This window comes from Diachasma alloeum, unplaced genomic scaffold, assembly GCF_001412515.2.
Source record: "Diachasma alloeum isolate Michigan unplaced genomic scaffold, Dall2.0 Dall_scaffold_00756, whole genome shotgun sequence".
NCBI classification, from domain to species: Eukaryota; Metazoa; Arthropoda; class Insecta; order Hymenoptera; family Braconidae; genus Diachasma; species Diachasma alloeum.
The window spans coordinates 148,757-175,262 of record NW_021680886.1 but is presented as its reverse complement, the minus strand read 5'-3'; the positions used below and the strand labels follow the sequence as shown (position 1 = coordinate 175,262).

Here is a 26,506-nt window from a genome sequence, read left to right as displayed (position 1 = left end):
TGATCCACAGCCGGAGCAGTCAACCCAACACAGATGTGAGGAGACTGAGACGGTGACAAGACGAGACACAGACTGAAAAGTTCCGTCTCCGGCCTGCACAACTGTTTTTCAACTGTGTAGTTTAAAATGAGGTTCTGACGGTAGGACTGCCGCCGGACATCAACTTGTCCCACCTGAACTGGGCTGGGTATTATACGGCTCTTCGTTTGAAACCTCATGCCCCAAGAGTGGGGTCATTTAAAGTGAAAACGTGAAGATGCATCGCGCAGCTCCAGACTAAGATCAAACAGGCGAGAAAGCAGATATCGCACATTAGGTGTGTGATTAATTTTATCTACGGTGGAAGGCTTTTCACGGCCCGCATTCGTAGAATATCGGCGAATTGGGGCTACCACCATCACACACTAAACATGGCAGTCTGCGCCTGACAAAATCCCTTCGGTCCAGCGAGTTGAAGAGTTCTGAGGAGATCTGTATGGTCAGGTCCTCAATCTCATATTAGAGATTCCGGCCCTTAGGCAATGTCGCACGTTCTGTCAAGTACATCATCGGCAGCGAGCGAAATTTTTACGAGCCACTGAGAAGGAGGTCCGAAATGCTGTACGGGGTATGAAGTACCACGCCGCTCTGGGTCCTGATGGTATCGACACGTTTTAGTGGAAGAGGTCCACCGCTATTGATAACCATCGGGCTCGGATATTTACGGCATTCCTCGATGGTAGTGAATCTCTTTCTGAGTGGTTAGTAGAGGGAAGAACTATGCTCCTCCCGAAGTAGGAAGACTTGTCCGATCTGGCGAATTATCGACCGATAACGTGCTTCAATATACTCTATAAGCTCTTCCTTGGCATCTTCAATGAGCGTATCCTCCAGTGTGGCAACAAATTCATGAACAACGAGGAGTCAAGTGGGACCTGTCAGGTTGCAAGGAAGGTTTACCCGTCGATCGCTGCGTATTGCACGATTCGAGGCAATACTATCGCAATCTATCACTCATCAATCATGAGCTCATTTTTCTGCTGTTGGACGACCTTACGATAGAGGACCACATAGTGAGATACATTAAAGATTTTGCCCAACTCTGGAGAACGCGCTGCACCATAACATCTGGTTGGAATTCGCCTGGAATTCGTACATGATCATGAAATCCATATGGTTCAGGCCTTTTTGTATAAGGCAACAGACACCGCAGCTAATGCTGTTGGTTTGGAGTTTCACGGTGGTTGAAATAGTCAATTGCCTAGTGATTCATTGGCCGGAATGACTAAGTCTCGACGCGGCCCTCAAGGAAGCGGAGCAGACCACCTTGCTCCGTCAGCACGTCGGTAGACCCAAGCATGGTGGATTTTTCCATCACGTGAAAAAGCAGGGTTTATCCGTCTAGCTGACATTTTCATTCCTGAAGTCAGCTGGCTTGATGTTTGAGACTAACGGTTTCATTTGTACATGGCAAGATGGCGTAATAAATCCATTAGTCTATCGAAGCGGTATCATGAGGTTGCAAGTTCCTGTTGCTCGGTGTCGGGCGTGCAAGCCGTCCCTAGAAATTCTAACGCATCTTTTGTCTTCTTGTCCGGCGTACGCGATCTTGAATTATATTCAGCGACATAACGCCGGATTGAGAGTTTTGTACTACCACCTGCGACACTATTGCGTCATAGATAGACTGCCGGTATTGCATTATGTTCCAAGAGATATTGAGTGCGTTGTTGTGATTGGGAGGTGTAAGATCTATTGGAATTTCTCATTTGCGTCATTGAGTTCTCGGCTGCAGCTGGGGGCAACATTTCCGTGAAACAGGAGGAGACGCGGCTCAAGTACCATCTGCTCCTGTTTGAGCTACGTCAGTTGAATCGGGGCTTCAAAGTGAAGTTAGTTGGCCTTATCATTGGTTCTCTTGTGGGAATGTAGCAGTCTTTCGTATCGGCGCTCGAAAACATCGCGGCCTGCAGGAGGAATACTTACATATTGGCTAGCCAAATGCAGAAGGCGATCACCCTTGGGTCCCTCCGTCTCCTTAGACAGCATGATTTTGGACTTCATTGGAGCTCACCCTCTGATTAGAGGGAGTACTATTGTAGAGTGATTAGGAATATTAGGTGTATAATTAAATCTTTCCCTTTTTGTCATCGAGTGCAGTGTCTTATTTAAAATTTGAATATTTATGCGCCCGTTGGCCATTTTGAACAGTGGACCTTACTGTTTTTAATAGGCTATATGTCATGTCTGAGAGAGCTGTATAACTTCACAAAATAGTAGTATATACAGTGGCGACCGATACGCAGCACATTAGGCAATGTACGCTCTACGAGTTCCAACAAGGAAAAAAAGCCATTTAAGCCCACCATTCGTTTTGTTCTACTCTCAGAAGTAATATTGTGTCTTATGATACGTGTAAATATTGGTATAGACGCTTTAAAGATACTGATTTCGATCTCAGTGACCGGGAACGCCCTGGACAGCCTGTGAAATTTGAAGATGCTGAATTGCAGGAATTACTCGACAAAGACTCAACGCAAACCCAAAAAGAGCTTGCAGCTCAGCTAGGAGTTACTCAAGCAGCAGTGTCAAAATGATTACGCGCGATGGAAAAAATACAAACGGTAAGAAGATGGGTTCCACACGAACTGATTGAACATAACGTCGGCCAACGCATGAATACGTGCCTTTCGTTGCTCGCCAAGTGCCAGAAAAAAGATTTTTTGTCAAAAATTGTGACGGGAGATGAAAAATATATTTTTTGCTAATCCCAAACGGAAAAAGCCATGGGTGGATCCCGGACAACCATCAGCAACTAGTCCCAAATAAAAAATTCACATGAAGAAGGTAATCCTCTGCATCTGGTGGGATATGAAGTGTGTACTCCATTACGAACTTTTGGGAGCGCATCAGACAGTTACTGCAGAATGCTGCAGTCGACAATTGAATAAATTGAGCGAGGTACTTGATGAGAAGAGACTATTTACTGGGTAAGGGAGCCGGAAAATCATGCTGCTTTATGATAACGCTCGAAGTCATGTTGCTCGCGCGGCTCAGAAAACAATTTTAAGCTTGGGCTGGGAGGTTGTCCCGCATGCGTCTTATTCACCGGACTTGGCTCCTTCTCATTACCATCTGTTCCGGTCCACAGCACCCCTTGGAGGGAACCTGCTTCCAAACTCTGGACGATGTAGGAAAATTCGTCGATGACTTCATCGCCTCCAAGCCTCCAAGTTTTTTTCGCGATGTCATTCGTATGTTGCCCGATCGATGGCGCAAGGTCATCGAAAACGATAGGCGATATTTCGAGAATTGATCTAATATTTATATATTTTATAATACAAAAATTTTTTTGTGAAAAAAAAGGGAAAGATTAAGTTATACACCTAATATTTTCCATCGCTTAGCTTGCTGGCCAGTCTTCGACGTCTATTCGAACTCTTCGAGGAGCATTCAGTTATCTCATTAACGAGTTAGAAAAAAACGAGCAAGGGCACGAGCCTATCCGACAGAAGGCATGTGATCGTTACTTTTTGCATTATTAGTCTATCTCTTTTTTTTTCTACCAATTCCATTCGTTGTAAGCTTTCAAAAAGATTCGTAGCAATTACCTGTCCTTATGACAAGCATACAACCGGAACCACATGCTACAGGCTACCTACAGGAAAATATTCAATATTTTAATGAAATAGATTTATGCAAAAGATTAAATGTCTTCGAAACTGCCCGGCCGGTTGAGTCCATCCAGAATACCAACATTCAATATTGTAAGAGCTATAGTGATACCAAATTTCAACATGCTGCTTTCATTTTTTCTTAAAATATCGTGCATACAAGAACGAAAAAAATTTAAAAACGAAAAAACTGAAATATCTCCGAAACTTTGTATGAACGAATCTGTATTTTTGAATTGATCCAGAAAGAAGCCGACGAGACAAGTATTTTCAAAAAAAATTGAAATCCGTAAAATAGTTTTTGAAATATTGAGGGACAACGAAATTTAAACAAGTCGTTATATTTGAGGACACTACTGTGTCGATCGGACTGATATAGTGTGCGACTGTTTAGCTCAATAATAGCTACAATGAGCCTAAATTTCAGATTTCCATATACTTATATGTGATACTTTATTATTATAACGTTTGAAAAGAAATGTTTTTTCTCTCCAATTTTCAAAGAAAGTTTTGGTGTAAAAAAATAAGACAAAAGTAAGAGAAAAAAGCATTTATAAATAATTGGAAAAAAAAATATGTTGATAAAATGATGTGGAAGTTCACCACGGCTTTGGATAAACTAATTATAGTCACATGAAAATACCTCATGATGTTGAAATATGATCGAATTATGAGATGTAGAATCTAGGACTATAAGATGGAATTTGTTATAAAGAACGAAAGAAAAAATAATGTTTCTTGCGAGCCTTCATTTGTACGTTTTGATCTCATAATTGTCAATCGACATTTAAGAAGTCACAAAAATAATACCTTGTTCTCCATTTTCCAGTGGAAAATTGCAACAATATTTGAAGTAGAAAATGGATTTTTCAAATTATCTATAACGAACTTTTGAAGTTGAAGGGAAAAGACTATTTTGTGAGGGTTCATGTCGGATGACTGTTATTTCAACAGATTAAGTTTACCTGTCAATTCCCGCTTTCCTCTTCCTCTTACAATTAGTTATATAAGCTTTTCACCGGCATCGTGAATGAGCGTATGCTCCATAATATACAACCAGTCCCACATGGAAAAAATGTATATACAGAAATATATGTCACTTATATCCGTTTATATGTGGTATACTTTCCGGCAAAAAATGCAATATTTGAGATGTATGTTGGATATATGTATGTACATATATGCCACCGGGTATACCTAGCATATACCTGGTATACAAGGCGGATATATTCAAGATATAATTCCGGCAAAATCACTATATCTCACTTATGAGTGTTGGCTTATATTTTTTTCTATGCGGGGTGTGGCAGGAAATTCATGAACAGCGAGGCGCGAAGAGGGGGCTGTCAGGTTGCAAGGAAGGTTTGCTCGTCGATCGCTGTGTAGTGCGCAATTCGATGCAGTATCATTGCAATGCGCTCATTTTCTCACTATTGGAGAGCTTTGGGATAGATAGCCACATAGTGAGGTACATTAAAGATCTCGCGCCACTTTGGAGAACGCTCTTCAACATAACATCTGGTGAAAGGATGCTGAGTTCAGGGTTGGTGCAATTCAAAAGATGAATCTTTCAGGGTGATATCCTGAGTCCTCTTTTGTTTTGCATTTCACTAATGCCGCTATCTGTTGCCCGGCGTTGTGTTGGGGTATATCAAGTCAGAAGACCTGGCGAGAGGAGGCATCAGATGAGCCATGTATTTTACATGAGTGACCTGAAACTGTTTACCTCGGGAGAGCGACAACTCAAAGATCAGCTTGACCTTATTAGGGTGTATACGCGTACAGTTAGCATGAGTTTCGGTTTAGACGAGTGCGCCGTTTACCACCTGAAGAGGGACCAAGTCGGCAGCGAGGCGAGTGATCTTCAGTTTGTGGATGGCACTGTCATACATCATCTCGGCGCCGAAGAGTCATACCGATATCTTGGCGTCAATCAGCGATCCGTAGTGGACGCAGTTATAGACAAAGAGACTCTTCGAAGGGAATATCGGCGGTGAGTTCGCAAAGTCTACTGCGGTATCTGGTGCCTTAAACAGAAAGGCCCGGACCCCATGGAATTCATGATCATGCACAAACTCAAAATGCGGATTCAAGCCATACATCATGTCACTAGCCGAACCAAGGACAAGGTGCTCATGAAGAGACTCCAAACTGGGAAGTCCTCGTCGCTCACTCTTTCGCGGAACATATGACCGCGGACACCAAGAGCGTGAATGTAAACTCCCGTAGATATTCATCAGCTTGCGGGTATCTCTGTCCAGCTGTTTCGGTTCATGTTCACTTCATTTGAGGAGGCCAAAAGAGTAAAGAAGCACTGGAACCGCGAACATATTGGCTGCAGCGACTTTATTCTTGACGGAATGTTCGGATTTCCAGACTTTGTGGAGTCGCCACCGATATTTCCGGCCAACAGTCTCTTTGACTACAACAGCATCTACTACGGATCGCTGATTGAAATCATGTTATCGGGATGAATCTTCGGCGCCAAGATGATATATGACGCTTCCACCTACAAACTGAAAATCACTCACCTGGCTACTGAATTTGCCCCTCTTCAGATGGTAAACGGCGCAATTATCCAAACCGCAACTTATGCCGACCGCACGTGAATACATCCCAACAACGTCAAGCTGAAGCTTGTCTTGTTGCCCTCCCGAGGGAAACAGTTTCAGGTCATTCATGTAAAATACATGGTTCACCTGACGCTTCGTATCGCTAGGTCTTCTGGCTTGATATTCCCCAAAATAACGCAGTACAACAGATAGCAGCATTAGTGAAATACAAAACAAAAGAGGACTCAGGGTATCACTCTGAAAGACTCCGTTTTTGAGTTGCACCAACCTTGAAGTCAGCTTCCTCTTACCAGATGTTATGGTGAAGCGCGTTCTCCAGAGTGGCGCGAGATCTTTAATGTACCTTAGTATGTTGCCTTTTACCCCAAGGGAATCCAATAGCAGAAAAATGAGCTCATGACTCGTGCTATCGAATGCCTTGCGGTAATCAATGCGGGCCACTGACAGATTGCGATGGTACTGCATTGAATCGCGCAGCACGCACCGATCGACTTGTAAGCCTTCCGTGGAACCTGACAGCCCCTCTTTCGGGCCTGGCTGTTGATGAATTTCCTGCCAAACTGGTTATGTATCATGGAAGATACGCTTATTCAGATGCCTGTGAAAAGCATATATAAAATTTTCAGCCAAGTGATCGGTCGATAATTTGCCGGGTCGGGCAAGTCCCTTTTTTCGGGAAAAACACAGTTCTTCCCTGCACCAACTAGTCAGAGAGAGGCTAACTGAACTCGATGAATGCTGTGAATATCCGAGCCAGATGGCGTCGGACAGAGGTAAACCTCTTCCACCAGAAGGTGTTGATGCCATCAGGCCCCAGAGCAGCATGGTTCTTCATGTCTCGTAATATAGCTTGGACCTCTTCCTGACTGACTCGTGAGAATTTTGCACGCTGTCCACGATGAACATGAATGAACGCATGAAACTCTTTGCAGGCTGGATTCTCCATGATAAGATAGGGGGCCTGACCTCCCCAGAAATCCTCAACTCGCTCGACTGACGGCATCTTATTGAGTACAGTAGAAGGTGGTTCGAACCAGCATTTGGGATCAGAATGAAAGACAAAATGAAAGACAAAATTGTCCCTAATTCGGGCACCTTTTCAACAAAGCTCTCTTCAATTACAAAGAAGATAGCCTTATTCCACGTGTGATGATGGTAGAGCAAATTCGCTGATATTTTGAAAACGCGGGCAGTAAATGCCCTACCACTGCGCGATGCCTGCTTCCTCGCCGATGCAGCTTCGTATTTTCGCCTCAAATGAACCCACTTTGGAAGCTCGAGGGTTCAAACAAAGAGCCGCATCATACACAGCCCAGTCCGGGTCGAGCAAATCAATGTGAGGGTGGCAGTCAGAGAGTCTCGCTTCTCTCTTAAAGACAACTCCTACTCCGTCATAAGCTCCTTTACCATGCGCGGTTGCATGAAAAAGGGCTTCCGCATCTATGCCAAAATCAGTTTTGTGATGTAAGAGATTCGTGATCTGAAAACGATTCTTGTAATGTTGCGCAGCTCCATCGGTGACATAGATCNCTCGCTTCTCTCTTAAAGACAACTCCTACTCCGTCATAAGCTCCTTTACCATGCGCGGTTGCATGAAAAAGGGCTTCCGCATCTATGCCAAAATCAGTTTTGTGATGTAAGAGATTCGTGATCTGAAAACGATTCTTGTAATGTTGCGCAGCTCCATCGGTGACATAGATCATTTTCTCCACGCTTTCACAGTTGTTTTTCACATGCTGTATTAAAATCTTCTGTATCAAATAAACAGCGGCAGTATTGTGAGTCGTACTGTCCAACAAAACGACTAAACTCCGATGTTGGATTTCATTTTTTTCGTGATAGTAGTAAACAACGGGGTGAACTGTACACTGTTCATTATTGTAGTGGAAGGATTGAGCAGCATCTTGAGCCACAAAAGCGTAATTTTCCGAAAAATCACAATGCACTGGTACTTCTCCATTATCCAAATTCTCTTTTCGCTGTGTGACAAAAGCCGATTGTTCTTTATCGATGAAGTGATGGGGCTTCAATACTATCAATCGTTCCATTAGAAGATCAATGAATTCATCCATCGGGAGGGTCTGTGTCTGCAAGGTAGACCTGTCAGTACTTTGCCATACGCGAAATTCGACCATTTCCACGACAGAATCAAAGAGAAGTTTCTTGAGTTCACATGATAATGATTTCACTCCAGGATAATCGTTACATTCATCCAGATGACAGGCCGGGTTTGGATTTGAACACATCAATTTTGCTAGACGATCTTTGTAAACTCTGAGTGGACAGGGGGAATCTTTAGTTCGAGTCGCAATATTAATTGCCTCTAGCATCTATTTGCAATTTTGATGATACGTACAAACACATACCACGTGAGTGCCATTTGCTCCCGCCACTACACATTGTTTAAGTCTCAACTCGGCAAACTTACTGAAACCGACCTTAGCATCTTCATTCGTATGTTTGTACTTCCGATGAAGGACTTTTAGATTTTCGAGTATCATTCGCCTTTGCTCTACTTTCTTCTCTCCATTGATCTTGATGGATATTTTATCCTTCATACCTGGCATAACGCGACTATGCTCTAGGTAAAAATTGTGTACCTTCTCAACGGTTGTGCTGGGTAGTGAATGACCTGCTTTCGCAATTGGTGAAGCAAACACTTCTTTAATTTTTTTCAATCTTTTCGCGCTTGACGTCATGTATCTGGTAGTTCCAAATTCAGAAGCAATATTCCGCGCACTCCACGACTGTGGATGAACCGTGAAGATTTGCAGGCACTCACGGTAGTTTTGCAGGTCGTTGAATTTCTGCTTCAAACCATCCAACATTTCTTCTAATTCTATTTCTCTCGCAGATCGATACTACTTAGATGAAGATGGATCAATGTCACTTTGGTCATCTTCCGAATCATAATCCATGGAAGAACTGTCGAATTCAGCTTCATCGTCTGGTTCGTCGTCGAGTGATATGCCGGAATCATCAAGATGGAAAGATCGACCTGATCTCAGAGAACTGTTCATCACATCCAGACTTGGGTCACATGTTTCGGCTTGGAGCATTGATATATCAGGTGGAGTTTCCGAACGCTGAAGATGTGTAGCATTAAGTTCAACCGTGGGGACAGATGGAGGATGGACATAAATTGGAGCTCTCGTTCAGCATTGACCACAGATTTTCGCAGACAATGGTAAAAAAGGAAATTTTTCGTGTAATGTCAAGGAAATCGGACGTAAATTATAACCGAGGTGTCCCTTCTCACCAGGAGCCCGCATTGGATTCGTACATCTATCACTCCGCGGCATTCTATGAAATCCGAAGATATCAATTCCGAGAATAACGATCATTTCTATATAATCAACGTGAAAATTTCTTATCTCGTTGCAAGAATAGAATAATATAGGAGGTGGCTAATCCATCCACACATAATCGTATTGTGATAAAAAATCAATCGAGACATTGAGGTTTTTTTCTAGAATTAAAGCCTTGGAACCGACTGATGATGATAAATCAATTAATTGATTCCATCTGTTTCTTCCTCGCATTTGGTTGATCATAATTTAGTAAACTTCCGATGATGATAATGTTCAATTCAACTATCTACCCTTCCAGTAAAAATTTCGACGAAAAATTTTTTTTCGTCATTCAGGCCCGTTAGGTAGCGCCTACTATAGCTGTCTTGAGGGAAGCTAAATGGCGTTTAACAGACCAGGTCTGTTAAACGAAGCACAGGTATGGTTAACTCGAGTTAGCAGCCCTAGGACAATAAAAACATACAGTTTCTAGATGGGCAACCCACAAAACCTTCGTAGGAATACAACATGAAGTGTGCGGTTATCGCTGTCACTTGCTTGAAAACTCGGCGGATCGTTCACCACTAATACGATGCGCCACCGTCATTGCCGATGACATCAGGAGTTGTTATTCCGTTGCTAGGGAGTCAGTCGTAACTTGAGGGTTATATTGTCATACCGTTACGAGTGCAGCTAATTTGTGAGATTTTTTTACTGATTTGTGAGATCACAAAATGGACAATTTTGTTCCTGATAGTGATGAGAGCGATGCAGGAATCGTGTCTCCCGATCTTTTTGATGAAACACCCAATGTCCAAACCTCATCATCTAACGCATCAGCAAATGTGAGCTCTCTAAATTATCAAAATATCTCAGAAGATGGAGAAAACCAGGAGGACTTCGAAGATGAAGATTTTATCGCTCAGGATGTTCTCGACAACGCTAAAGAGGCTACGTCTACATTTATTCCTGAAAAATCCAGACCCGTTTACGATCGAGCCTATCGTAATTTTAAGAATTTTCTCCAGGAGAAAAAAATGAAAACAATTTACGATACAGTGATGTTGGGATACTTTAACATGCTGAAAAGACCAAACGGTATTCCCCAGGATCAAACGAAGAAGCCTGGAATGGCTCCAAAATCACTCTGGGCAATATATTCAATGCTGAATAAGACTATTCTCCAGTACAATTCTATTGACATTTCCCAATTCAAGAAAATCACCGTTTTTTTGAGTTCAAATGCCAAGAGATCTGATCACGAGACTAAAAAATCAGAGGTTTTCACTGATGAAAACGTTGCGAGATTCTTGGAGGAGGCACCCGACAGGAACTATCTAGCAGCAAAGGTATATGATGAGAATCTCAAAATTTCAGAGTTTGTAAACAATTTGAACATCTCATTTTTTGGAAAATTGTAGAAAGACATTTTTTTTTTAAATTTAACTAGCTGAAAGAAAATCTTTCGACATTTTCTCCTGAAATAATTCGGTTCTGAAATGAATGGACAAATGATGAACGTGATAACATTTTATTTATAGGCTGATTTGGTTATGGGCATTCACGGACTNCGCCCCCTCCCCTTCCCCTCCCCCTCACCGTCAACGGGCCTTCATGACAAAAATTAGTGTGTGTCATACGGACCGTGACGTCGGTTTGCGATTCGTGTGAGTTAGCAGCACTCGGCAGTCGGTAAGAAAGGACGAGGCGCGCCTCGTCCTGTCTTACCGACGCCTCGTGCTGCTAACTTCACACTCATCGCAAACCTCCGTCTACGGTCCTAATGACACTATACTATTTTCGGCGCACTCTTTCTCCGTTACATGATGGTGTAGTCTTATGTCATCATATATGAACGAAGAATAATGGTTGACAGACCCATTTCTTAAAAAAAACCGATGGATCTCCCCTAAAAACTGAAAAACCCAAAAATTTTGAAAAAAAAAGAATTCCGGTGCATTGCTTCGCTCTTCCTTTATGGCGTATTGTTTTCATATCATATAAGGACATCCTCTATCATAAAAAAAATATTTCGATCGAATATCGAGCGGCCCTAGAGTGAAAAAAAAATGAAAACGCGAAAAATTCTCAAAAAACTGGGCTAGGAGCTTCTTGATGGCACTGAAGTATTTTTCATCTTGAAGTACGAAAAAAAAAAAAAATTTTCTTTTTTTATTTATCAAAATCCGAAGCTCCATGCAGAAGTAATGATTTTTTGAAAATTACAAGTTTCATAATGATTATCTCAGAAACAAAAAGTGGCAGGGCAATGAAATTTTTCATGATCACTGTCTATATGTAGTAGTTCAAAATGCACCTACTCAATGATTTTTCCCAGACAAAAAAAAATCCGGTGTGGCTGAGTTGACATGGAATGTCCCATATAGATAAATTTTCAATTGGCTTTTCGTTCTCTTTATTAATTAAATTAAATGTGTTACACCAACATTCCAACCCTCATTGGGGTCCTTTTCAGGGTGAATACAATTATAAACAATCTGTGGGAAATAACCGAGAAAGAAAATAAAATTATAGAAAACCATTAACTACATAAATTATGTATAAATAGTCAAATTGAGAGAAACATTGCAAACATACGATATGCAATTCATTAGCCCATGATGAGCCTTGTCAATAACAGCCAGATTGTAATATAAATTATTGTAAGTAAGTGGAGAGTTGAGGTTAGAGAGCCACTGGCTCCAATTCTGTGTGGAAACTGACTGAGTTTTGGTTTTTTAAAATGATCTGAATAACCAAAAACGACGCAGTCAGCAAAATAAAAGAAATTAACAGCGTGTTATGTTAAACAAAATTAATAAAAACCAGTTGATTTTACAATACAAATAGCCACGCTGGAATACCATGTCATGTTGTTATGACGCTCAACTCGACACAACTTCCAATTTACAAGTACATGAAAACTGACGTGAACAAGAAACCCCAGGGTGGCGAAAGTTCCCTATGACCAAAAGTTGCTAGATTCCAACAATATAAGTAATAATTAAAAATTGAGACAACAGCATTGAAATGAAATTGCTCAATGTACTATGAGATCGAAAAAACCTTTTTCCTATTTAATTAGCGAACTATAGACCGATGCTAATCGATCTACATCAGACCGGAAATTAACAGAATTGGATTCTCTCATGATGTGAATCATCTCTAATATATTACGTTTATATTGTTGTTTCTCCGTTCCCGAGATCTTTACTCTATTGTAGTCGAACCGATGGTCCGGATCACTTGCGGGTTTAGTTAAAGCTGTGAATTTCGAAGGAGAGAGGTTCACGTTGTTTTTGTGTTCCTTAATCCTTATATGTAGTGGTTTCTTCATTTGTCCGATATACAATCCTTCACACCCACCACAAGGAATCCTGTATACGAGATTTGTGTTCATCTCTAAAACGAGTGGATCGTTAGTTGGTTTTAACATACTTCCCAGTTTGTTAGGATTACTGCAGGCCACACCAAGACTATGACTGGTTATCGCTCTTCTCAGTTGCTGAGTTATACCATCGGTGAAAGGTAGAACCAATTTAGGTGCTTCCGGTATGGCTGCTCTCACAGGTCCATTGTTGCATTCTCTCTCTTTCAAGACTCTGAGTCTCGACTTTATGTAATACTCAATAAAATCCTCAGGATAATCATTATCCAGGAGTGTATGTTTGATGGGCTCTAAGTTCTTTTTTCTGAAAGTTAGATGACTAAGTTTAACAGTCCTGTCACCCAACATGTACACCACTCCTCTTTTTCGAGACGATGGATGATGAGACTTGAAGTTTAGGTAACGACCCGACCAAGTCGGTTTCTTGTACCAGTCGGTTATGATGGAGTTTCCTTGGCGAATCAGCCTCAAATCCAAAAAAGGCATGCTATCATTTGACTCTTCCTCAAAAGTGAATTGTAAGCGTTCATGATGGCTGTTGAAACACCTGACTACATCTTGGATTGAGTTTGCGGGAACCGCGGTGATGATATCATCTACATACCTTTTATAGAAAGCAACTTCGAAGCCAAGATTATCTAGACAAGTAGCTTCCAAGTCTTGCATAACCATATCAGCTAAGACTGGGGCGAGTGGAGACCCCATGGGAAGACCACACTCTTGTTTATAGAACTTGTCGTTGACTTTGAAAGTTGTGGAAGACATGATAAACTTCACAACGTGTGTCAACTCTTGAAACTCGATTTTTGTGTCGAATTTGTGTTTTCTCTTCTCCATGGACTTGATGACGAGGTCCAGGGGAACGTTTGTATATAGAGAACTCACATCCAAAGATACTAATGTGTAGTCAGGTGGAATTGTTACTTTGGTGAGGTAATCATGAAAATCGAAGCTGTTCTTAACTTCAGAGAAAGAGCCTCGGTAGCCACTAGAGATGATCTTTTTTATATACGATGACAGTGCATACGTGGGACTACCAATAGACGAAACGATGGGTCTGAACAGAACATCCTTTTTATCAATTTTAGGCAAGGCGTATAACCTCGGACAAGCACCATTCCTGCATCGTAAGAATTTCCCTAGCGAGTCAGATATATAACCACCTTTGACCCAGGATTTCACCAAATCATTAGTTTTCCTCTCAGTTGCTAATGTTTTGTTACGTTTAAGTTCGGAATACGCGTTTTTGTCTTCCAGAAGTTTCAGAACTGCTTCGTTATATCTACCTTTGGGGAGGATGACAGTGACATTTCCATTGTCAGCTCTGGTGATAGTTAGATCCTCATGCTCTTTCAAGAACCTTTTTAAATGCGTGACGTTATCAGGGGTTTTTTGTTGTCTAGTCTGTTTTTATGGCTTGATATAATGTTCACGAGTTGACCTGTGAGTTCTTCTCTGTCTTTCTCATCCACCAACATTATTTTTAACTCCACTTCAGTGATCAAGCTGTCAGTTGGAAAGTTCTTCTTGTTGTATTTGAATCCGTGTCCTGGACCAAGAGCTAGTAGGTTCTGAACATCGTCAGGGAGTACGACTGATGATAAGTTGATTAACCATTTCGAACGATTTGACGGGAATTCTATGCTGGGTTTCCCTTTATCAGTATGCTTATTAGGCGGTTAGTTCTTGTTCTCAAGGAGTAATTTAAGCTTATTGACGAATCGTTTCTTGCTTTGTGTTTTAATTTTTCCCAGTCGCATGCTCTCTCTTTTAATGAACTCGTTCATTATTTTCGATGGTAATGAGGAATTAGAGAAAGAAGAACTTACTGTCTATCAAACATACACTCCTGGATAATGATTATCCTGAGGAGTTTATTGAGCATCACATAAAGTCTAGATTCAGTTTTGAAAGAGAGAGAATGCAACAATGGACCGGTGAGAGCAGCCGTACTGGAAGCACCTAAATTGGTTCTACCTTTCATCGATGGTCTAACTCAGCAACTGAGAAGAGCGATAACCAGTCATAGTTTTGGTATGGTCTGCAGTAATCCTAACAAACTGGGAAGTATGTTAAAACCAACTAAGGATCCACTCGCTTTAGAGATGAAGACAAATCTCGTATACGGGATTCCTTGTGGTAACTGTGAAGGATTATACATCGGACAAACGAAGAGACCACTACATGTAAGGATTAAGGAACACAAAAACAACGTGAACTTGTCTCCTTCGAAATTCACAGCTTTAACTAAACATGCAAGTGATCAGGACCATCGGTTCGACTACAATAGAGTAAAGATCTTGGGAACGGAGAAACAACAATATAAACGTGATATATTAGAGATGATTCACATCACGAGAGAACCCAATTCTGTGAATTTCCGGTCTGATATAGATCGATTAACCTCCGTCTATAGTTCGCTAATTAAATAGGAAAAAGGTTTTTGCGATCTCATAGTACATTGAGCAACATCATTTCAATGCTGTTGTCTCAATTTTTAATTATTACTTATATTGTTAGAAGCTAGTAACTTTTGGTCATAGGGAAATTTCGCCACCCTAGGGTTTCTTGCTCACATCAGTTTTCATGTACTTGTGAATTGGAAGTTGTCTTGAGTTGAGCATCATAACATGACATGGTGTTGCAGCATGGCTGTGTTTATTGTAAAATCAACTGGTTTTTATTAATTTTGTTTAACATAACACGCTGTTAATTTTCGTGATTTTGCTGACTGCGTCGTTTTTGGTTATTCAGATCATTTTAAAAAACGAAAACTCGGTCACTTTTGACACAGAATTGGAGCCAGTGACTTTCTAACCTCAATTCTCCACTTACTTACAATAATTTATATTACAATCTGGCGGTTATTGACAAGGCTCATCATGGGCTAATGAATTGTATATGGTATGTTTGCAATCTTTCTCTCAATGTGACTATTTATACATGATTTATGTAGTTAACTGCTTTCTATAATTTTCTTTTCTTCCTCTGTTATTTCACACAGACTGTTTATAATTGTATTCACCCTGAAGAGGACCCCAATGAGGGTTGAAACGTTGGTGTACCACATTAATTTAATTAATAAAGTGACCGAAAAGCCAATTGAAAATTTACCTATGACTAATTACCGCGGTCGATAAAATTAACTCAAGAATTACATTTATAGTCATGTATAAAAACATAGAAGATTATAATAGGAAAATTGCATGGAGCTCCTTTCTTCCCAAATCTCTTATTCACACATTTCTCTTAACATATAGTTATCTAGATGACGACAATTATTGAGAAATATTGCCTGGATGTGTTATGATATTCAGGTGAAAATCACTTTAGTAACACTTTATTGATCGAGTGTGGAAAGAGGTCGGAGTTGTCCTCCATTGGCCGAGATGCACCTCACGATTGGGTTAGGTAGGCTTGAGGCATTCTGTGATTTGTCCAACGCTCAACCGTCTGTGTGACGTCATTATTGATTTCAAAGCGTTGGAAATCTTGAGTAATAACAATAAGTTATTACTCAATGAGCAATGTCTTGAACGTTTGGGAATGAAAAATGAATTATTTGGGTCGCAAACTTGAGATTAGAAAATTGGAAAAAAAATTATGCAAGTTCCCTATTCAACAGTAAAATATAGCACGAAGGCAAACAGTTTTTGAGAAGACGAATTACATTAATGTTTACTGACTGTAAATTACAGACCAAGAGGACGATAGTTATTTAATATTTTATTCGCAAATCCCTTAGAATTATCATCGTTTTCTAGCAAATTTGCTCGAAAATTTGGGAAATAACACACCTCTTGTTATCTCTCAACTCCATTCCTTCCTCTCATCACTACGCAATCATCATCTCAATCAACATTTTCTATAATGAAATCTCAATTACCTCTTCATCGACCTCCTTCTCCACCCCTCTAATAAAATGCCAATCAATGTTCTGAAAAATCCACCATTTTCTACATCGAAAAACCCAACCTCCTTAAAAATGAGCGAGGACTTTCTCCCGGGCAGTCGAACACTGTTCAATGCCCCCGTTTAATTACTCCAGCCACCGTTTCGCAAAAATCGATTACAAAAAAAATCTCATTAACAAACAGCCCAAAAAAGTTGTTATTAAAGACCATGAAAAGCTTTTGGGATTAAGGCCATTTTTGATCGTTTGCTCCTAAAAAATATTTTAAAAATTGAGAGGAAAAGATATATATTCTTAAGCTTTATAGATACGTGAAATTCTCCCTGAATATTCCCGATATTGCCAAGGATTCTACGGAGATACAGAATATACTCCTTATATATATAGAAATTTTATTCTATCTGGTCACTTCCGTAATTTCATATATTTTATACAGTGTCATCAAAGTGACCATTCGATATATTTCTGTTCGTAACCCAAAGAGTTTTGGGAGTTTTCCGTAAACCTTCCAGGAGGGGGTTACTGCGACCCTTCGCCTGCCTTACATCCATTAAAAACATAGTGTCATGAAAGTGACCGGTTAAGGCCCGGGTGGATAGATTTTTTTCCCGAGTGGCGATTTTACGCCCCCCCACTTTGCGGTCAAAGCAAGAAGCTTTATCCTGACCATAGTGTTGTCGGTAACTGCGGGAATGGCAGAAAACCAGGGTGACACATAAGAGTGGGGCTTGCAAGGGGTCCCGCAGTTTTTGTTTCTTATTCTGTTCATGTTTATTTTTTCCGGTAGATCTTCTCATGGTTCCTATGAAGTTTGCGAAAAATATTTCCGATTTTGGAGAGAATTCTCCGGTTTTCGAGAAAATGTTCCGAATTCCTCGAAAATTCGAAGTAATTCTGCAGTTTTCTAGAAAATTCCAGAACAAGCTGGGGTTTTTGAGACAGTTCTAGATAATTCTTAGGTTTTCGAGAAAATTCTAGCAAAATTCTCCGGTTTTTGAAAAAATTAGAGGGGGTGGCGTAATATGGACATCTGGGGTAAGATGGACACTCAAAAATTTGCGAAAATTTTTTTTTTTCAAAATTCAAATTTTTGAAAATCGTCTCATTGGGCATTATGGACACCTGATAAATCTGTATGCACGGGACTAAAATGAACACTCAAAACATTTTCAATAATTGATTTTTAAAAATTGCTTCTTGGCAAAGTTCACAACTGAGAAATTATTCAAGAGTGGCGTAAAATGGACATCCGAAAAATTTGGTCCTATTCAAAAATAAAGAAAAATAACTTTGAAATTATTAATTTTTTTTGAATGATCAATTGCACGCCTTACACACCTGACCTTTTGTCCATTTCCGAAATTTGTAAGATGGCTACTTTTCTACTCACAGAGCAAATCACCGTAAAACAATAGGCGCAAGGAATAATTTGATTTACCACCCCCCACGACCAACGTCAAAAATATTTTTTTTTTAATTTGAAAATCGCAATCATGACTAGCATTTCAGAAATTGAATAAAGTTGTTGAAACAAAAAATTGAGGAAGAAATCGAGGTGTCCATTTCACCCTGTTTTTTTTCTTATGACGCAGTTTTATGAGAATGTGTTGGTTTTTATAACCTTCAAATGATGTCGGAAGAGTAGATTTGATCAAATTCAACTCATTATTTAAATCTGGTGTTCATTTTGCCCCACCCTCCCCTGTAACAATATCTCGAATTTTCCAAAAAAAAATCGAGGAAATTCTAAGGTGTTCGAGAACGTTTTAGAAAATTCTTAGGTTTTTGAGAAAATTCTAGAAAAATTCTCCGGTTTTCGAGAAAATTATAGGGATATCCTTGGCGGACCAAGTTGATAGTTGGACTCTCCATAATTTCCTGTGTTTGAGAGAAAATTGAGAGTCAGTTGAAAGTCGGAGTGACGAGGCCAAAAATACATTTTATGGAAACCGATTTCTTTACTATCGACTTTTTTTAACCCGTCAGTAGGCGCGCGGTTCCAGCACCGTTCTTGAGACGCGCGATGAGGGAATCGCTCATCGGCTTCTCGTGATAATAGAGCCAAATATCGCCACAGGCGGTGCTATTCGGCGTTTTGCAGCACGAGCCCCGTACCCGTAACACGTGGAAAATTTCGACTGTGCCGAAGAAAATATTATTTTTCTACTCAACCCTGACCAATAGACGAGTTTTATCACTACGAGAGTCAACTAGCAGAGTTATTTGAAGCATATAAATAAAATTCAGCAAAAGATTGGCGCTTTTAGGGTATATTTCCTATGGAGTGAAAAGTTTTGTGAGGAAATCGCTCATAGCGCACCTAGTGACGGGTTAAAACAGACAATCGGATTTTTTATTTTTAGTGACTTATTCAATTTCAATCAATTTTTTTCAGAATTGAAAATTTGATTTTGGAATTTTGATTCCTAACTTTCTCTGAATCTACTCTCAACTTTATTTATAGTTGACAGTTGCATTTTTTATTCTCTATTGTCTTTCAATCGACTCAATGTTTTTGAAAATTAAGAGTTGGATTTTTAATTCTCAATTGTCTCACAATCTACTCTCACCTTTTTGAGAATTGGAGGTTGAATTGTTTCGTTCATGAAAATAGGATTTTTTATTCTTAATTCTCTCTCAATCTACTTGAAAATTTTTGTGAAAGTTGAGAGTTGGATTTTTCATTCTTAATTGTTTTTCCTATCTACTCTCAACTTTTTTAAGAATTGAGAGTTAGATTTTTCGCTTGCAAAAGGAAGCCTTGTATTCGTTAAATCTGAAATTTTCATTTTTTGTGCCAGGATGAGTAATTTTGATCTCAGGAGTTCGAATATGCAATTTTTAGATCATGTCCATATAGTATATGTATGTATGTACGTATCTGAGTTTTTTTTTCAAATTTAGTTTTTCGACAATGATTCAAAAAATAATCATCGAAATCTTTTCAATTATGGCTTAAAATATTTTTTTGTATGTTATCTCGGTCGAGTTCGAAGATAGTGGCGATCGCATCATTTGCTTTGAAATTTTTGCCTAAAAAGCATTCAGTCGAGGTTTAATGAGAGTTTAATCGCGGCTTAGTCAGGGTTTAACCAAGGTTTCGTCAAGGTTAAATCAAGATTTAATCAACAGGTCCCGCGGTTAACCCCAGGCGGATTAATGTTCAAGTCAAGGTGGACCCATGGTCAAGCCAAGGTTAACCCAAGGCCAAGCTAAAGTTGACCAAAAGTCAATGCAGAGTTGGCCCAACGTTGACTCTTAGGCTCTAATGAATGCCCAGGAGTAGATTTTCACATTTTTCGCTTTTTTTCGGCTTCTGTTCCTATTTAATTTTAAAAATTTCCGTTCACTAGAAATTTCATTTCAAATTATCTTTGAAAAAAAATCTATTAAAATTCTCCTGAGATTAATTTTCAATTCCGAAAAACTTGATTGGAAATAAAGAGATTACCAAGAATTACAAATCCAATTTTCAATTTTCAAAAAAGTTGATAATATTGAGAGGGGCTAGCATAAAATGCATTGTAGTCCTCGTTGCTCCAATCCTCAACTAACTCTGAATTTTCTCTCAAACACTGAAAATTATTGAAAGTTCAACTATCAACTTGGTTCGCCAGTCATTCCTATAATTTTCTCGAAATACGGAAAATTTTCTTCGAATTTTCTCGAAAACCTAAGAATTTTTAAGAGCCGCGTATGACAAAATTTAATAGAATAATCTAGCAAATTTGTTAGAAATTTCTATTACAGTTTGTATTGAATTTTCTACTAGTTTTTGGCCGATTCTAGTAAAATGTTCAATAGAAAATATTCAATAGAGAATGTCAATGGAATTCGATTTTTCTATGTAACTTATTCTCTTCAGATATTTTCTATAAAATGTCCTTGGCTCAAATTCTCCAAGTTTTTTTCCAATCTATCTTCCTTTGGTTCTCATCAAGAAAATCAAACAAAAAAAGTTGGAAAATCTGAGAAGAGGAAATTCTATAGAAAATATCTTAATAGAATAAGTTATATAGAACAAAAATTNTACTAGTTTTTGGCCGATTCTAGTAAAATGTTCAATAGAAAATATTCAATAGAGAATGTCAATGGAATTCGATTTTTCTATGTAACTTATTCTCTTCAGATATTTTCTATAAAATGTCCTTGGCTCAAATTCTCCAAGTTTTTTTCCAATCTATCTTCCTTTGGTTCTCATCAAGAAAATCAAACAAAAAAAGTTGGAAAATCTGAGAAGAGGAAATTCTATAGAAAATATCTTAATAGAATAAGTTATATAGAACAAAAATTGAATTCTATTGACTTTTTCTATTGAATATTTTTTGTTAAACGTCTCAATAGAATCGGCCAAAAAGTAACTGAGAGTTCAATAGATATCCAATAGAATTTTATAACCAATTTGCTAGGTAAATATTTCTATTAAGCCTCGATCACATGCGCTCGGCCGCCAGCCTTCGGTCATCGCACGGTTAGCGCAGCACCGCTGGAATAAACCGAGCGCGCTGTTGCCATGTTGGCACCTACAGTTACGTGCGCCTTTCAAATATGGCAGTGAATGTAGCTGTAAATGTAACGCGCTCGAGTGGTCGACAGAGATTCACTTGCACCGGGCGGAGCGGCGACATTTCTTTTTTTTGTAGCTAAAGAAATTTTTCGAGAAAAAACAGACAATGCCAACGGTCAATAAAAAGATTGAACTAGGAACTCAAATTTTTCAGAATTTTTAAGCGTCAAGAAATCCTAAAATATAAATAGACAAAAACGGGCGGCACCGCGCTCATTGAGTGAGTAATCACGGGTTAAATTTTTTCATCCGTAACTTTCTAGAAAACCCAAGCATTTCCTAGAATTTTCTATAAAACTGGAGAATTTCTTCGAATTTTTCAAAGAATTGGAGAATTCTTTCGAAAACTTTTTGAGAATTGAATGTTGGTTTTTTTTGTTGATAATTTTTCACTCGAATATCAGCCAATCAGAGCGCAGTATTTGAGGCTGTCAAACAGTTTTGTTTCGGAAATTTCTAAAAAATTTCCGATGAAAATTCACTAGTAGCTTTTCAAATATTACTCATCTTTCAACGCATTTCACGGTTAATATTCTGTATGACAGATGAACAAAAAAGTGGGTTATAAATGTATGGCTGTGTAAATGTATCCGGATGCTGTTCACTCCTCTGCTTGGCCGAAATCCGAGTGGAAAAATAATTGGCACTTGCCTCTACAAGAGTGAGAGGATGAAGCCATTAGGATTAGAAGAAGAAGAGTGGAAAAATAATCCGTCAAATACCACTCGTGCTTCCAAATTAATTGGAAAATATCCGATAATTTTGAAGCACTAGTGGTATTACTACCGAAAATAGGATTTTTGATTCTCAATTATTTCTCAATTGTTTCAAAAAAGTTGAGAGTTGGATTCTTGATTTTTAATCAACTCTCAATTCACTGAGAGTAGATTGGGAGACAATTGAGAATCAAAATCCAACTCTCAACTCTCAAAAAAGTTGCGGGTACATTCAGAGATACCTGAGAATCAAAATTCAAAAATCAAATTTTCGATCCCGATAGTAAAGTTGATAGTAAAGAGGACGACTGGCATAAAATGCATTTTACGCCTCGTCCGTCCAACTATCAACTAACCCTGAATTTTCTCTCAAAAACCAGAAATCAGAGAAACCAGAGAGTCCAACTCTCAACTTGGTCCGGAAGAGCCAAGTTTCCGAGAGCATTCCTATAGATTTTCTAAAAACTTTGAATTAATGTTCCAGTTTTGTAAAAAAAATCGAGAAAATTATTGGGTTTTTGGGAACGTTCTGCGAAATTCTCTGGTTTTCTAAAAAATTCAACAAAATTGAAGGTAATTCTCCGATTCTCTACTAAATTGCACGAGGTTCGTCGATTTTCTACTAAGTTCGGAAGAATTCTACGGTTATCTAGAAAATTCGATGAAATTCATCGATTTTCTAATAAATTTCGGGGAATCCTCCGGTTTTCTAGAGGATTTGACAAAATTCTCCGTTTTTCGACGAAATTCTCCAGTTTATTAACGAATTTGCGAAAATTCTGCGTTTTTATAAAAATTTTGAGAAAATTATCCAGTTTTCTGAAAACTCTGAGAAAATTCTCCGGTTTATATTTGAAAAAAGAATATTTGATTTTCAATTATCTCTCAATCCACTTTCAACTTTTTTAAGAACTGAGAATTTGATTTTTTTTTTTTGAAAATGTCATTGTTGATTCTCAATGATTCTGAATTAGAGATTCAAAATGACAGTGATTTTTGAGATCGCGTCATGTGACCAAAAAATGACGGTTATATGACGCACAAATTTTGTAACTACAAATGATCGCCACAAATAATTTGTAAGCAAATTGTTGTCAAACCATCTATATGGATACATAATGACGGTCAAACTCATTTCTAATTTGTGACTGTCATAAATAAAATAGCTTCATCTCTAGATAGATAAAAAATGACCACAATTTTAATTTCAAAATGCACGTTAGGCTAATGCAAAATGAATTCAAAGAAAAATTGATAATAAAAGAATGAGCTCCCATCTGTATAGATAAAAAATGACTGTCATTTTTTCTTGGCCAATTGTGACGGTCATAGAAGGGTGGGGAAATTGTGACAGTTGTGGAGAACGTCTCGTCATATGACCGTCAATGTTGATCACATGACCGTCATATGACGGGTGATGTAATGCATTCGCAGCTCTATCTGAATCGTATTTAAAAAAAAAAAACGAATTCTCAACTCTGTGGAAAAGTTGAGTGTAAATTAAAAGGCAATTGATAATCAAAAATTCAATTTTCAAATTGCAAATCTGAAAATAAATTGAGAGATAATTGAGAATCAAAAATCCCATTGTAAAAAAAAAATCCAGTTCTCAACTCTCAGAAAAACTTGAGATTAGATTGCAAGATTATTCAGAATCAATAATAGAATTTTCAACTCTAAGNAAATGCAAATCTGAAAATAAAGTGAGAGATAATTGAGACTCAAAAATCCTATTGTCAAAAAAAAATCCAGTCCTCAACTCTCAGAAAAGCTTGAGATTAGAAAGCCAAATTATTCAGAATCAATAATCCTATTTTCAACTCTAAAAAACAGTTCTGAGTAAATTGAGAGATAAATGATAACCAAAAATTCAACTCTCAACTTTTTTTGCGAATTGAGAGTTGGATTTTTTTGTTTTTGAAAATCGGATTTTTGATTAGAGAATCGGCGAATCGGATTTTTTGAGAATCGGCGAATTTTCTCAAATTTTCTATATTGTAGCATTTCCCGAAATTTAGCGCAAATAGGGTGGTTTTAATTTGTTTTATTGTTTTTTTTTGTTTTTGACTATTATTATTATTATTAGTATTATTATTATTATTATTATTTTTTCACACTCGTAAATGAGATCGCTGAACGATCCTCGAGGGTTCCGACTTCACCTCAAAGACCGCCCAGCAAACTAAGCGATACAAACTTTTCCTAATCGCTCTACAGTAGTGCTCCCTCCAACCAGAGGGTGAGCTCTACTGCAGTCCAGAATCGTGCTGTCTAAGTAGACGGAGGGATCCAAGAATGACCGCCTTCTGCATTTGGCCAGCCAAAATGAAGGCTTAACGCCTAGATGCAGAGATGGTGTTCAGCGCAAATATGAATGACTCTTTCATTCCCCCAAGAGAGTCAATTATCTGGACAAGCAACTTTACTTTAAATCCTCGATTTATTTGACGTAGCTCAAACAGGAGTGGCTGGTATTTGAGCCGCTTCTCCTCTTCTTTCACTGTGATGTTGCTCTCAGCCGGAGCTGAGAACTCAATGACATGGATGATTTTGTCATCAAAATCGAAGAGGACGATGTCAGGTTTCATCGCAACGATTGGCCTGACAGTCGCGAACGAGGAGTTCCAGTAAATCTTACACCTCTCGTTCACGACAACGGACTCAATATCTCCTGAAGCGTCAGGCAGCACCGGCGTTCTGTCTATCCCATAAGAGTGCCGCAAATGATAATACAGCACTCTCAAAGCCGCATCATGAGGGTGGATATAATTCGTGATTGCATAAGTCGGACAAGCCGACAAAAGATGCATCAGAGTTTCCGGGGATTGCTTGCAAATCCGACATCGAGTATCCGGAACGTGCACCCCCATAACACGACTTCGATAGACAAAAGTGTTTATTACGCCATCCTGACATGCGCAAATGAAACCCTCAGTTTCGGACATCAAGCCAGTTGACTTCAAGAAGGCGAATGTCAGCTGGACGGAAAGACCCTGCTCTTCCCCATGGCGGCAGAATATACCATGCACGAGCCTATCAACGTGCTGGAGGAGCAAGGTGGACTGCTCCGCCGCCTTGATGGTCGCTCTACGCCGAGGTTTGGCCATGATGGCTAATAAATCACTAGCTAACTGGCCATCCTGGCCGCGACGAAATTCCAAACCAAGGGAAGCCGCTACCGTATCCGCTGCCTTGTATAGAAAGGCTTGAACCCCATGGAGCTCATGATCATGCAGGAACTCCAAGTGTGGATCCAAGCCATTCATGACGTCACAAGCTAAACCGAGGACTAGACGATCATGAAGAGCTTCCAAACTGAAAAGTCCTCGTCCTCCACACTCTCGCGGAAAATACAACCGCAGAGTCGAAGAACGTGGAAGGAGGATCCTATGAATGTTCATCAGCTTGCGGGTATCTCTGTCCAGCTGCTCCAGCTCAAATCTACTCCATTTGAGAACACCAAAGGAGTAAAGAAGCACCAGCACAGCGAACATGTTCGTTGCTGCGACTTTATTCTTGCCGGAAAGTTCGGACTTCCAAACTTTGCTGACCCGCCGCCGATATTCCTCGCGAAGAGTCTCTTTGACTTCCACAGTTTCCACTACGCAACGCTGATTGAAGCCAAGATATCGATACGACTCTTCGGCGCCAAGATGATGTGTGACGCTTCCATCCACAAGCTGAAGATCATCCACCTCGCCACCAACCTTGCCCCTCTTCATATGGAAGACGGCGCACTTGTCCAATCCGAAACTCATGCCGACCGCACGTGAATACATTGCGACAGTATCAAGCTGAAACTTGAGTTGCCGCTCTCCTGAAGCAAATAACTTCAGGTCATCCATGTAAAACACATGACTGACCTGATGCCTCCTATCACCGGGTTTTCCGGCTTGGTACCCTCCAACACAACGCAGCGCAACAGATAGCGGCATTAGTGAGATGCAAAATAATAGAGGACTCAGAGTATCACCCTGAAAGACTCTTCTCCTATACTGCACCAACCTCGAAGTCAGCTTACCCTCACCAGATATTATGGTGAAGCGCGTTCTCCAAAGTGGTGCAAGATCTGTGATACACCTCACTATGTGGCCCTCTACCGCAAGGTAATCCAATAGTAGGAAAATGAGTTCATGACTCGTGCTATCGAATGCCTTGCGATAGTCGACCCAGGCAACTGACAAATTGCGATGGTACTGCCTCGAATCGCGCAATACGCAGCGATCGACAAGCAGACCTTCCTTGCAACCTGACAGTCCCCGCTTTTATCCCACTCGTAAATGAGACCGCTGAACGATCCTCGAGGGTTCCGACTTCACCTCGAAGACCACCCAGCAAGCTAAGCGATACAAACTTTTCCTAATCGCAAAAAAAAACATAATAATAATAATAATAATAATAATAAT

General features: G+C 39.5%; 1 protein-coding gene across 1 annotated transcript; it reads right to left on the bottom strand.

Annotated features, from left to right (window-relative positions):
* Nucleotides 1-12,589: 12,589 nt before the first annotated feature.
* Nucleotides 12,590-14,789, bottom strand: LOC107044532. The gene is made up of 2 exons (XM_015266448.1): nucleotides 14,734-14,789; nucleotides 12,590-14,228 (listed from the first exon to the last, which is right to left on the bottom strand). Exons 1-2 carry the CDS (start codon nucleotides 14,787-14,789, stop codon nucleotides 12,590-12,592), a joined length of 1,695 nt encoding a protein of 564 aa, XP_015121934.1.
* Between the last annotated feature and the right edge of the window lie 11,717 nt (nucleotides 14,790-26,506).